Here is a 14,127-nt window from a genome sequence, read left to right as displayed (position 1 = left end):
TTCTCTCCACTCAGCCACAACGCTCCTGGTGACACGCTTGCAAAGGGAGGTGACCTGGGCTGCATGACATACTAACCAATCAGGAGGGTGACGCCAAGGACTGTGTAGCCCGCAGAGCCCAGTGCGGCTTCCATGGTAGAATACAGCCATCCCATGAGGTTTATGTTGACCGTGCTTCCCTAAAAGGCAAGGACAGAGGCAACAGCACGCTTCCTTATTTACACTTCTGCTTCGCTCAGAAGAAAAAGGAGCTGAGGTCACAGAAAAATATGTATAATAGAGTCGGCTTTCAAACATAGATTTCAAAAGGCTTTTCAGGGAATGTAGGGAAAAACTGGCAAACTAAGATAAAACCACAAATGAGGTCGCCATACAAAAACTCTGATTTACAAAAAACATCCCACCAGAAAGTTCACTACCATGGAGTCTATTCCAACTCATTCAGAGCCTGTCAGACTGGGTAGAACTGCCCTGCAAGACTGGACGTCTCTACGGAAGTAGAAAGCCTAATCTTTCCCCAGCAAAGCGGCTGATGGTTTCCCACTGCTCCTGTGGCAGCTAAGAGCCCAATGAGTAGCCACTGGTCTCCAAGTCTCCTGTACAGAAACATTAGCACACAAAACAGCATGGGACTGGAACCTCACAGAGCCATGGCAAAAATGAAATACAAAGCGCTGCAAAATTCACAGGTACCCAAGACATAAACATAACATTGCTCAGAATTCCCTAGTAGTGAGACCTGAAAGAAATTCTTCCTCTCCTAAAGAGTCTCATATCAATTGTAGCTGACAGCATCCTCGCTCACTGTTCATCCGGCAACTGTGGAGCCCGGCCAGGGCTGCAGGTGCTGGGAGATAATACAGAGCAGGACCTCAGCTCTTGTAGCTTGTACACGGTACTAGCATATAATGATAAGTGTCTTAACAAGTAAGAAATGAAAAAATAATAATTTATCATTTAACGAGGGTTTGAGGGAGGGGAGAGAGGAGCTGATACCAAGGACTCAAGTAAAAAGAAAATGTTTTGAAAATGATGATGGCAACATCTGAATAAATGTGCTTGACACAACTGATGTATGGATTGTTATAAGAGCTGTGAGAGCTCCCAAAAAACGATTTATAAAAATAAAAACTTAAAAAGTAAGAAACGAATCCGGGAAGGAGAACAAGGTCCCCTCGTATCGCACACAGATGAAGAGGTTGGCTCGGGGGGGAGTGGAGAAACTGGCCTCAACAAGCCCAAGAAACCCAAACAAATCTTCTAACCTACCGTTCCAGTGTTAGCAACTTAGCCCACGGAAACATCATGAACGCAGACAGCTTTACCAGTGAAGTATCTTTCTACAGTGCTTCTCACAAAAGTGAAATTAAGCACACACACAAAAACACAGTATTGCCATGAAAAAAAATCAAACTTTCAACAAACAATGAATAGCTTCAATGCTTCTAACATTCTGTAGGGAGGAGGAAAGCAAATATAAAACGATTATACTAGGACTTCAACAGGTGTTCCTCCAAAGAAGGTGCATGGGTGGCTGACAGGCCTAAGAGAAGGGGCTCAACCGCATTAGGTTGGGAACCGTGAATAAGGCAACAGTGAGACGCACTGCACACCCACTGGGATGAGCACTGTCAGAAAAATGGGAAGCGAGACCGCAAGAATCCGGAGAAACTGGGCCCTTGAAGACACAAAAGCACAACCATGTGATGCTCCCACATAGATGAAAGGTCTAGAATAGCCAAGGGCTTAGGGGGCTGGCGACAGCAGAATGCAGAGTTCTTGTGGAAGGGGTACAAACTCTCTGCCAAGGGTGAGGAAAAACATTTGGCATACTGGTGACGGTTGGGCCAGATGGTGAATGTCATTAATGTGGCTCAATTTCCTCTGAGCAGTCGCTGCAGGCCTAGGTTCTGCTACATAAATTTACCCCGGCAAAAATTTTGTACCAATTATAGTTGTACACATTTTTGTGCCCTTTATTAGGTTTGAAAGACTTTTTGATAAGAATGTGTTAACTGAGGAAATGGTGTATTAAGCTTTAAAATCTGAGAGTTGGGTAGTAGGTAACTTGGTCTTCACCCTTGTATTCATTTTCTATGGTGGCTGGTTTTTAAAAACCTAGTAGCTTAAGAAAACCACAAATTCATTGTCATTGTCAGAAGCCTGCCCAGCCTCACTGAGCCTGATATCAAAGTGTCAGAAAGTCTTAGGGAAGAGTCTGTATCCTTGTCTCCTCCAGCTTCTAAAGTCGGCCTGAATCCCAAGCCTTGGCACACCTTCCTCTATCATCAATGTCAAGAATGTCAATAATCTAGCATTAAAAAAAAACAACAACTATTTTTTAATGGCAAGGATTAAAGGAAGAAAATAAGCAAAAACTCTACTCATGGGAATTTATACAGAGACTTGGGACTGCCAGACACCTTACAGGATACACTTCATAAAAGCTCACCAAGCAGAGCCAGTCTGGAATACCACGACCACCTCTTGGTTCCAAATGCCAGGAGGAGCCGTGGCTAAAGGAAGTGAGCCCAGAGGAGCTGGAAACTGTCCCGTGGCTGAAACTGTTACAGGAAATGAGCTCGTCTGACAGAAATGTAAGGCGCTATCTTCAGATAAGTAAAGCGCCATCCCAAGAGGAGCAGGCAAAACTGAGAGCAAACGAGAAAAGCTGTATCAAGGGAGATTTCAGCTCAGGACAAGAGTAAGCTACGGAAAGTGAGAGCAAAACAAAAAGCACCTGGGCTGCCCCATCAGAGTGAGCTCCACCCCTTCACAGACGTGCCAACAGACTGGATGATCACGTGTGAAAACGTGGGCAGCAGCGAGGCCAAACATGGTGTGAACTTAGGCTAGAGAACCTGCTGTGTCCTGGCCAAAGCACAGCTTCTCTGGACTAACAAACAATAGGTTTCTCCTTTTAGACTCCTTGCTAACTAAAAGAAGGTTGGAATTGCCTCGAAGTAAGGTAAATGCTGCACTACAGTCTAGAGAAATAATTTTTTTTAATGAACCTAATTTCTAAAAATACTTCATTTGTCCATCACACGCCCCCCACACATACACACTCCATCCTGGAATCCTTAAGAGTCAACCATTTGCTTCCTAGGCCGCTTCATTTCGTCTGTCAGGATACTTACAAGTCTAGCCATGCTAAGCTGAAGTCCAAACACCAGGTTTAGTTCTTTGCCTTTAAACCAACTCACAGCATAGGTATTCTGGGCAACTGCTAAGGACTCCCCACCAGTTCTAAAAATGAGAAAAAATAGAATATCATAGCTTTTAAATAAACACCATGGCTTAAAAGAAAAAGCTTTTTAAAATATGTACTACAGTATACCATAGAACAACAGAAACCCCCCTTTTCGTCCCTGGCTGTCTGAGCGTTCTGTGCCATCATGAATGACACGGTAACCATCCGGACCAGGAAGTTCATGACCAACTGACTACTTCAGCGAAAACAAATGGTCATTGATGTCCTTCACCTTGGAAAAGCAACAGTGCCTAAGACAGAAATTCATGAAAAACTAGCCAAAATGTATAAGACCACACCAGATGTCATTTTTGTATTTGGATTTAGAACCCATTTTGGTGGTGGCAAGACAACTGGCTTCGGCATGATTTACGATTCTTTGGATGATGCAAAGAAAAATGAACCTAAACACAGACTTGCAAGACACGGTCTGTATGAGAAGAAAAAGACCTCCAGGAAGCAGCGCAAGGAGCGCAAGGGCAGAATGAAGAGAGTCAGGGGCTGCACAGGCCAGCGTGGGTGCTGGCTAAACACAGAATAAAGCACCTACAGCGACTTGATCTGCACTGGCTATGTGGATTTTTCACCAGAGAATTAATAAACTATAAAATCTTTTTAAAAAAAAAAGAACAATAGAAACCATGGGGGAGACAGTGGTCAGTGTAAGATATGAAAATAATAACAACTTATAATTTACCAAAGGGTCATGAGGATGGGGGTGGGGGGGGGAAGGAGCTCATACCAAGGGCTCAAGAGAAAGTAACTGTTTAGAAAACAATGGCAACATATGTACAATGATACAATTGATGCATGGATTGTTATAAAAGCTGTAAGAGCCCCCAATACAATTACCTTTTAATGAAAATAATAAAATAGCATAGTTAGGCAACACACCCCTTGCCATCAAGTCAGCTCCGATCACAGTGGCCCTGGAGGACGGATCAGCAGTACTCCAAGGCTGAATGTCTGTCTGTACAGAAGACAGACTGCCACAGCTTTCCCTTGGGAAGCGGCTGCTAGCACAATGTTCAGTTCGTAGCAGAGTATTTTAACCACTGCACCACCAGCGATTCCACAGGCAACGCAATAGGTTTAAAACATGGTCCCCCCACCCATTTTTGGCAGTCCTCCTATCAAGAAGTGGGTTCTATGTCCCCTCCGTTTGAAACGAGATGGACCTATGATGGCTTCAACTAGAAGAATATGGTGAGAGTTTCCATAGGTCATAGAAGGCCATATGACACCTGCACCTCTGCTCACCAACACTTACATAGACTCCCTGCGAGACGTTTCTGTTGACAAGACACATGGAACTATGCTAGAGACCTGGAGCTGGAAGAGCCATGTGGAGACCTCTGCCAGCGCTGAGATGCTTACACCACTGGATCCACAAGACTTCCCATCCACCCACTGGCCTGTGATCTTCCTGCTTTCGGCGTCATTGCATGTGTTTCATGAGTCTGAAGAGGACTTTATAGATTGATATTGGACATATGAGCTAATATCAAACTTATGGGCTTAATCTTGACTGGGCTGGGATGTTTTCTCAATATTCAATTGCTCTTGTATATTAAGCTTTTTTTAACTAATAAATCTTTTCATTGGGGCTCCTACAACTCTTATCACAATCCATACATACATCAGTTGAGCAAAGCAACCTTATACATTCATTGCCCTCATCATTCTCAAAATTCACCTTCCACTGGGTTCCAGGAATCAGCTCGGTTTCCTTTATTTTCCCCTTCCCCTCCCTCCCCGCTCCCCCCTGCTCCCTTAATAGTTTATAAATATTATTTTATCTTATCTTACATTGCCCAGCATCTCCCCTCACCCACCTTCCCATCACCCATCTCCCAGAGAGGAGTTTACACATAGATCTCCAAGATCAGTTCTCCCTTTCTACACCCCCTTCCCTCCCGTTGTCGCCACTCCCACCGCTGGTATTGAGGGGTTCATCCGTCCTAGATTCCGTGTTTCCAGATCCCTACTGCACCGCTGTACATCCTCTGGTCTAACCAGGTCCACAGGTAGAATTGGGGTCATGATCACTGGGAGGGGAGGAAGCGTTCAAGAACTAGAGGAAGGTTTTGAGTTTCATTGTTGCTACACTGAACCCTGAGGGACTCATCTCCTTCCCACTACCCCTCTGCAAGGGATCTCCAGATATCTACAGATGGGCATTGGGTCCCCATCACGCACTCCCCCTCATTCACGGTGATGTGATCCCCACCCCCCGTCTTTGTTGTTTGAGACCTGGTTTCCTCTGCCCATCACGATTACCCATGTTGGTGTGCTGCTTCCGTGTGGGCTTTGTTGCTTCTGGGCTAGATGGCCGCTTGTTTGCTTTCAAGCCTTTAAGTCCCCAGACGCTATATCTCTCAGTAGCCGGGCACCATCCGCCTTCTTCACCACACTTGCTTATGTACACCTTCGTCTTCAGCATTTATGTGAGGAAGGTGATCACACAATGATTGTTTTTGTTCCTTGGTGTCTGCTACATGGTCCATTCAACACCTTGTATTCGCTTAGGCTGTGTGCGTCTTCTCTGTGGGCTTTCTTGCTTCTGAGCTAGATGGCCGCTTGTTTGCCTTCAAGCCTTTAAGACCCCAGATGCTATATCTTTTTGATAGCCGGGCCCCATCAGCTTTCTTCACCACGTTTGCTTACACACACGGCTGTCATCAGTGATCATGTCGGGAAGGTGGGTGTCCTGCAATGACCGTTTAGCTGGGCGAGGTGGTTAAGCTCTTTCTCTCTTTTCTTTCTTTTTAAGCTCTTTCTTATACACATATGAGTGTCTATGAATTTGTTTCTCTAGTCTACCCGGACTAACACATTGTGGTTGAGCCACTGTGTAAGAGGTCCAACCAGGCCATGAGAGTCTGGCATGCTATGACAGCCAAGCCCATGCTTAAGTGCTCCACTTAGCTGTCCTCACCTTCCAATCATCCAGGCCTGGGCCCCAGAATCTGAGTCAAGAAGCCTTCAGGTAATTCCAGCACCCCTGCCTACAATGAGTCCTTCCATCTGAGGCCCACCCAGACATCACAGCTCACAAACAGGCATTCTGGGTGCACCCTGTCCAAATGGCAGACGTACAAAGCCCATGAGCCTAACATACTGTCATTTTATACAAAGATTTGGGGTGATTTGATATGCCCTAATAGGAAGTGTCATGACAATCCCAGGTGCTCCAAAGGGTCTTCAAGGCCATGACCCTGCCGAGGCATATCACTGAGCCTTTCGGCCAATGGGTCTCTGGGTTTAAAGCATCAACTTCACTGAGGTGCCCATGGATTCCCAAGCTTCAGAACTTGAAAACTGATGCTCCACACATTTTTAAATGAGGTTTAAATCATAGTCTTCAATATAACACCACAAGCAAAAATGGCTTGGAATAATACTACCTTTCTAGAGATTTATTTAATATTCAAACTCTACACAGATTAATTATACCCCCTCAAAAGCTTTGCCTTTTTTCCCCTACTTCAATTTTTGCTTATTCCAAAGGAAAATCAAGATAAGCAACTAAGAAATATGAAAATTTGGGACTTACATAGATGTGACTAGATAGAAAGGATTTTAAGCAATTCTCCAGAAGAAACCGGAGCATTTTTTAATCCTTAAAATATTAATAGAGTAACTGTAATACAATAGAATGTTAGCATAAGTAAAATTATGTACAACTTACCCAAATATAAACCTTCCAAATTCCATCAACCAAAAAGCATTGAATATTCCACCCAGTGCAAAAACAACCTAAAATGCAGAATTCTGTTATCAATGAAAACGTAAATTCAAGTTCTTAAAAAGACACAATAATAAGTAATGCATGATGAATCACAACCTCTACATTGACTTTAATATTCCTCCTTAGGGAGCCTATGAAATTGAAATGTTTAAAACAGAACTATGCACTGGACCCCGTGACCATTTGGGGACCCTCCTTAGTTATGTGCGGTATGCATTAACATTATCTTGCTGGCAGAATTAGGCAGAACTCAAAAGCACAGACACACGGAACACTGTGTTCTTCCTTACCTGTCCAATGCACACAAAGCAGCTAAAAATAATGGTGCCCCATCTGTCAGAGACAAAGACACAGAGAGAGACAGGTATGAATGAAGAACACATGCCTGTTAATTAACAAGTACTATAATAATATGCAGGAGAGAGAAAAGGCTGTCTACTTTCTAAAGAGTTCCAGTCTTGCAGGGGCAGTTTGACTCCGTCCCATAGGGTCTCTATGAGTCAGCACAGACTGGAAGGCAGTGAGCTAGGGTAGGTTCTAGTCATGTTCACTTTGATTTTTTTTTTCTGTCCTCTGCACTCCCTTCAGGGAAAAGACAATGGAAGTGCTGATCTGCTTCGATGGCAGCAACTTCCCTAGGCTGGTTACTGATCTGCGGAAGTGAAAACGTACTGTGGAACTCTAGGCTCCACAGTAATGCAATGATAAAGTCACCTGTTACGTTTTCTTAAACAAGATTTAGTAAATAACACTTAAGAAGTTCCCAGGAGCAAAGCTGTAAGACATGGAAATTCCTAATAATGTTCTTGTTAATAATTTTAGATTGAGAATGACAATTCTACATTAAGTTCTTTTAAGTGGCTAAGATACCACAAGGTTATTTTATGATTCTTGATAATGAAAAACTATTATAAACGAACAAACCATCAAATTACAAATATGCTTACTCTAACATTCTACAACCCATATCTGCCTAATGTTGCTCCCATAAACATTGTTCCCCAAAGTGAAAGGTTCCGCTGGGGGCTGGGGTGGTGTAGAACTACCCAGGAAGGGGCTGCAAAAGCCAGTACCTACACTTTATCCAGGATTATGAGCTATGGGGAAAATGTTTCATTGCCAAAGGGAGCGCTGAGTAATTTTTTTTTCCCTCAAAAGGGAACAGTACGCCAAATACATTTGGGTACCTATATCTTTAAATAGTAAAATGCGTGCATTATAAAAGTTCTTAAATATCCGAGTAATTCATATTGTGGAGCTAAAATCTTTGTGAGAAGGGCATTTCACCTTCGACTGGAAGTTCTTCAGCACTGGAAAACTCCCTGCATTCCCCGGCAATGTATGTCAGCCTGACCTAGCAATGTCTTCACCAAACCAAGTGGACCCCGTCCCCCCAAAGTTTCCCACTATTTCTACACCTGAGACCAAGAAACAAAGAAAATGAATTCTTCCTTCATACTCTAACTTTTCAAAACACATTCAAATTAGTCTCCAAGTCTAAACATTTGAAATTTCTTCAACCCTTATCAACCGGCCTGGTCTAAAGACCCTTGGGCTCTGTCTTCTCAAACTATTCTTGGTTTAGATCTCTTTTAAAGTCTCCATTAACAGCTCACACACAAAATGGTAAGGTTGAAAAGTGAGAAAACTTACATTATCCCTTCCTCAGCATCTAATAGGACACCAAAAGTTCAACGCCCAAAGAAAGGCAAAAAGAGAAAAATCTCACGTACACCAGGGAGGGACACACTGTCTAAGTGCCAGGTTCTTTGATTCATCGTTCATTTATTTCCCACAGCTACCTGGCAAGGTAGGAACTGTTCTCTGAATTTTACGCATGAGATTACTGAAGCTCAGAAAGCCACAGCAATGAGATTCAGACCCTAGTCTGTCTGATCCCAAGTGTGGGCATAATCTACCTCAAGACTGACGAGTTATGCTATTCCATCTACATCACTTACTAGTTCTGGCTGTAAGTATACTACCTTTGGGAAATGTCCATCAAGTTTCAAAAACCAATTCCAGAGAGATATGCAAGATCATGGAGGTAAAACAAAAACAATACAGAGTAGTATAGACAATATACAAACGTATGTAGTTCTTTCTAGACATAGCCTTGATTTTTTCCCCTATTTACCTATTAATCAGTTTTAACCCACAAGTGACAGTTTATTAATGCTTACCGTATTCCAAATACTCGGTCTATCAAAAAGCCACCAAAGAAACACAAAACTACATTGGGCCAAGAATACCAGGCATACAGCAACATGAATTTCGTGGTATTCACCTGCATATCCTATATGGAAAGAAAACAAAACTACTGTTTCAAACACTGATGTTTAGAAACTAACAAATCAAAGCATGACAATCTAAACTAGGAAATGGCTACATTCATTCGTTCTGGGTAGAGCAGGGTCTTCTTAGCCATTTGGAAGTCACAGTCTGCTTTGAGGAACTCATGAAACTACCCTAGAAAATGCAGTCAGACAGGAATCCATGTGACAGGTCAGGAGCTTCATGGTCCCAGGGTCAGATGCTCCGCTACACATTCACTACTAGATCTGTCTCCACCACCTATGTTCTTCGTATCCTTAACCCCCTCTACTGCCTGTCCTGGAGACTCCTCCCTTCGGAAAAGGATATTCATGTTCTGTCCTCGTGCCCTCCTCCCTCCTTTTCCCTTTCTCCTTCATTCCAGGATGCAAAGGGCCAAACACACTTCCCCTTGTCCAAAGATTGGAGGGGGGATAGACAAGGAAAAAAAGACTATTTAAAAATCTATTAAAATATAAATATATTGCTATAATGTAAAACCACAATACTACTCCTGACTTAGGCAACCTTCTATAATCAGTATCTATATTTTAAAAACAATGTATTTTAAGAAATTAAAAAGCCGCCCAATCAAATCATTCTTCATTCTGAGAGCCTGGAAATAGGAGAATGAGGTGCAACCAATTCTCCGTCAGGCAATGGGACAGAGAAACGCAGCCACAACTCTGCTCGGACCGCTAAGCAGTGCTGTGGAGGGAAATGGCACAAAAAGCTACATGGGCTACTAATAAATTCTTGTGACCACTCCCTCCACCTCAAAGAAAGCTACTTGTCGCTCACTAATTAGGTGGTAATAGATAGTAAAGTGGATTCTGGGAACATGTCAGACTCGGCAGCCTGGGAACTGCTGACACCTCAATGACTCTGCGTACCGTAGAGCAAACAAGAGAAATGCAAGTGAAATGTGAACTTACCCGTTGAATCTGAGTCTGAAGGGCAGCAGGATTGTCATAGCAAAAATAGCTACCTAGAAAAGAACAGGTCTGATTAATAACACTGCACACACACACACACACACACACAGAGGTTCATGTTTTAATTATGACTCAAATAGTGAGTTTTCATGTCTAGACTGGGGGCTCACACAGTGCAAACTTCTCTGGACCATTTCCACACCCATCAATATGTCTAAGTTGTAGACAAACATTAGAGACAACATGCTGAATCATTATCAAATTCTTAGTGTGCGGATACAGCAAATACTGAGAACCTGACTTATGTTCCTAATTAACAATGAATTGCTTTCCCATTTTACTTCTCCCATGCTTCACATATCTATTATTGTTTAGCATCTTCAACATGCCACTATATTTTCTTTATTTGAAGATACCAAAAACACATGCTAAAGATATTATCAACTTCCTCATAGTTTCCTGGTCATTTGACCGTAGTTTACTTCTTAGAGGAGAGGAACGGAGCTTAACATTTCTAATTAAGTCAAGCTTGGAAACAAGATCCCTCGTTCTACAAAAAAAGATGCCCAAGATCAAGTAATTCAGTGAATATAATACAGAAATGACCAAAATTAAACTGAGAGACTGAAAGATTGTATTAAAACCTACTGACTGTCAGGAGAGGGATATGTTTCACATCATGTATTGACATTTATTTCGAAAGCATTCTCATTGATAGTCTCTGGGAGGCTACAGGATAGTACTGTTCCCATTTGTCCACTAACTCTTTCCTGAGAGATACTATTAAGCTTCCCATCGCAAAAGTATTGGTTCAAAGAAAGGACATTTTAAGAGGCTGATCTATCCTTTTAAGAGGCTGATCTGGCTGAGACCTAGGCAGCTAACCAGAGATCAGCAAAGGCAATCTGTATGTTTGAATAGGGACAATTTTTAAAGCCGTATTGTTATTTATTCTTGTATTTTTTGTTGTGTCTAACCCTAGGAATTTAAGGCTCCAGGTTTAAAAGCTTATAAGAAACGTTTATGACATGCTTTATTAAGTCACATCATCTTAAAAATTTTAGACAAAAATAGTTAAGAAATCAAAGCGGACTGCATAGCCATTTCTATAGTCCATTTTTCCTCAGCCTGCTTGGTACACGGATTCCAGCGGCCCTGTGAAAATGCATTGTCCCCTTTCATAACAAACTAATACTGGCATCAGGGAGGCTGGATGGATCAAAAGAATTGGAATACGGTAAGCTGTCTTTCAAATTATTTCAAGAAATTGCTTTCGGAGCCGTCGGATTGCCTAAGTAAAACCATCCACGCCAAACTGATCACAAATTCCATTCCCAGACCATTATCTCACGGGTGGGTCCGGAGGGGCCCAGAGCAAAAAAACAAGGGACCCTATCTGAAGCAATGAGCAAGATAGCTAGTCCCCAAAAGGGTGAGAAGCAAGAAAGATTGTCAACGATTTTTTTTTCTTTCAGACTGGGTTTTTTCTCGCGGGGTGGGGTGGGGGCGAGGTGCAGAGTGCCATTGAAGTTCCTCAATCCCTCCCGGCGCGCGCACACCCCTCTGAGAAACCTCAAGGACCGCGCGCTGCTTCTCGCTCTTCGGCTGCACAGGGCGAGTGGCCACCCGGGTTCCGAGGAGCGCCGAGGACAGAGCCTCCCTCAGCCAGTGAACCGACTCCCACCTTCCCGACACCTAAGTCGCGCTGCCCCCCCGGGGCACCCCGAGGCTCCGGGCACCCGTGGGCTCCGCGCGGGTCTCGGGGCGCTCCCCCTCGCCGGGGGGCGCTGGAACTTCCAGGAGGATGAGCCCCTCCCTGCCCGCCGGCCGCCTCACCGAAGCCCAGGAAGCACATCAGCGCCAGCACCAGAAGCCGGTGCGCCAGGCGACTGGGGTCGCAGAGGGCCGGTGACACCCCGGCGCCCACGGGGGTGGCGGGGGCCCCTCGGCCGGCCTCGTCGGGGCCGCCGGGCAGCAGCGCCCGCGCCTCCTCCTCCTCCTCCTCCATTCGGCCTGCAAAGGAGCGCCAGGCACCGACCGGCTCCCGGGAGCGGCCCGAGCCCGGGTCACGTGACGGCGCCGGACACGTGACGTCGCGTCCGTCACGCCGGGCGGCGCTCACGTGAGCGGCCGTGGGGACGCAGGGACGGGGCTGGCGGGCGGCTCCGAGGAGCCTCGGTCCACGCTCTGAGGGCGGGGCGGCGGAGACTGGTTTCCTCTCGGAGACCGTGGTGACGCGGCGGAAGCCCCTCAGCCTCCACCGTCAGCCCTCCGCGATGTACCGGCTGCTCCTGACCGTCCCGCCGACCTCCCCTTTTCACACCCGCGGGGTCGCAGGGAGCGCCGTGCGGGATCTTCAACCTGTTGAAGCTGATGCCTCCGCGACAGCCCTCTGTCCTGTAGAGTGGCTAGGATGTGTAATCAACTCCATGGCGATGGCCTTGCTGGGTCTGGGGGTCAAGGCAGGCTAGGGGATCTTGCTCCACTGCGTGTAAAACGAAGAACCAAAATAACCGAATGCATTATAGAGGAAAGCCCTCAGTGAGCGCAAGAACAAGGAGGCTGCCCTTGGAATGTCCACGTAAAGTCTTTGAAGTACAAGCTGAATGAGCTTGTTGGTGCGGGCCGCCCCCTGGGCTCCGCACCTGACCCGTCCTGGGTGGGCCTGCCCGCACTTTGAACACCAAGCCAGCCACTAACTTCCCCTGGAAGCAATACTGTTCAGCGACCCTTACCGCTCTCAGAAACCACCGACTGCGCTGCAGGAGAAAGATGAGACTGCCTGTTCCTCCAAAGATTGACAAGTTCCAAAACCCTCTAGACTACACTGGTTCCCAACCTTCCTCATTACAAGACCCTTTCAGTTCCTCATGTGGTGGTGACTCCCCCCCCCCCCAACCATAACATTATTTTCGTTGCTAGTTCATCACTGTAATCTTGCTACTGTTATGAATCAGGCGACTCCTGTGAAAGACTCCTTCGACACCCAGAGGGGTCTCGACCCACAGCTTGAGAACCGCTGCTATACAAAGTCGGAACCACTCAATGACAACAGGAATACTCACAAAGGAGCCCCTGGGTGGTAAAAACAAAACCAGCAAAAAGATCACTTTGGAACCGAGAGGGAGGCGTGTTACTCCAGAGAAATACATGAGGTCACTCGGAGTCAGACATGACATCACACAGCACCAAACAATAAGCACAAACCTTTTTGCGCCCTTTCTGATGCATCGATCCCGGTGTCGGAAATCAAGATGGAATGAGAAGGGCTCTCTGGTCTGGTAGTTGGAGAGGCAACAAAAATGTAACCTTTTAAGAACAATACGTTAATGATGTATAAGTGGATGAGGACAGCTGCAGAGATAGGCTCTGCATTCCCTAGAAACGCCTGGGAGGGCCTTTTGGGAAAGAAAGAATGGTTATATAATTTAACTATCTTTGGAAGAAGGGGGAGAGAGGGATAGCCTGGAATTGTGAGAGAGAAAATTCAAGAAAGAAATGCTAAGCTTTTTCCAGGGGATCCACACAGGGATGGAGGGAGAGTAGCAAGAATGTTGGTATAAATTAGAATGACTGGTGGCACCTAACAACACGACTGTAATCTTGGTGTTTTAAAAAATTCACTCTGAAAAACAAAAGATTTTTTTATTTAAAAAAATTCACTCTGGTAGTATATAACCTTACTCCAACGTTCTGAGTGTACTCAGCCTTCAGCAACAGATTTTTTTCAGGGAGATACAACCATCAGCGGAATAACCGTGGGATTATTAGATGTTGCAACAGTGAAGATTATAGACATCACAGGCCTAAATCGGAAAGGAAACAGTGATTCAGTTTAAAGAATCAGCAAATAGGAGGCTAAAAAGGACTAACTG

At 44.9% G+C, this 14,127-nt stretch overlaps 1 protein-coding gene and 1 pseudogene across 2 annotated transcripts in view; one reads left to right on the top strand and one right to left on the bottom strand.

Moving 5' to 3' along the window:
* Positions 1–12,338, bottom strand: part of MFSD1 (major facilitator superfamily domain containing 1) — a 37,723-nt gene extending 25,385 nt beyond the window's left edge. The window contains exons 1-7 of one of the 2 annotated variants that reach the window (XM_075546972.1): positions 12,089–12,338; positions 10,253–10,305; positions 9,188–9,300; positions 7,295–7,337; positions 6,945–7,012; positions 3,141–3,249; positions 77–179 (exon numbers count right to left, since the gene is read on the bottom strand). In XM_075546972.1, the coding sequence (XP_075403087.1) occupies positions 77–179; positions 3,141–3,249; positions 6,945–7,012; positions 7,295–7,337; positions 9,188–9,300; positions 10,253–10,305; positions 12,089–12,260 (661 nt within the window). In that variant the 5' untranslated portion in view covers positions 12,261–12,338. The remainder of the gene's footprint in view (positions 1–76; positions 180–3,140; positions 3,250–6,944; positions 7,013–7,294; positions 7,338–9,187; positions 9,301–10,252; positions 10,306–12,088) is intronic. The other variant, XM_075546970.1, reaches the window with a different exon arrangement.
* Positions 3,368–3,783, top strand: LOC142445292 (small ribosomal subunit protein eS24 pseudogene; annotated as a pseudogene).
* Positions 12,339–14,127: the final 1,789 nt, after the last annotated feature.

The sequence above is a fragment of the Tenrec ecaudatus genome, chromosome 4 (genome assembly GCF_050624435.1).
Source record: "Tenrec ecaudatus isolate mTenEca1 chromosome 4, mTenEca1.hap1, whole genome shotgun sequence".
In the NCBI taxonomy this organism is placed as follows: domain Eukaryota; kingdom Metazoa; phylum Chordata; class Mammalia; order Afrosoricida; family Tenrecidae; genus Tenrec; species Tenrec ecaudatus.
The sequence above is the reverse complement of the archived record's forward strand: the minus strand, read 5'-3'. Positions and strand labels throughout refer to the sequence as shown.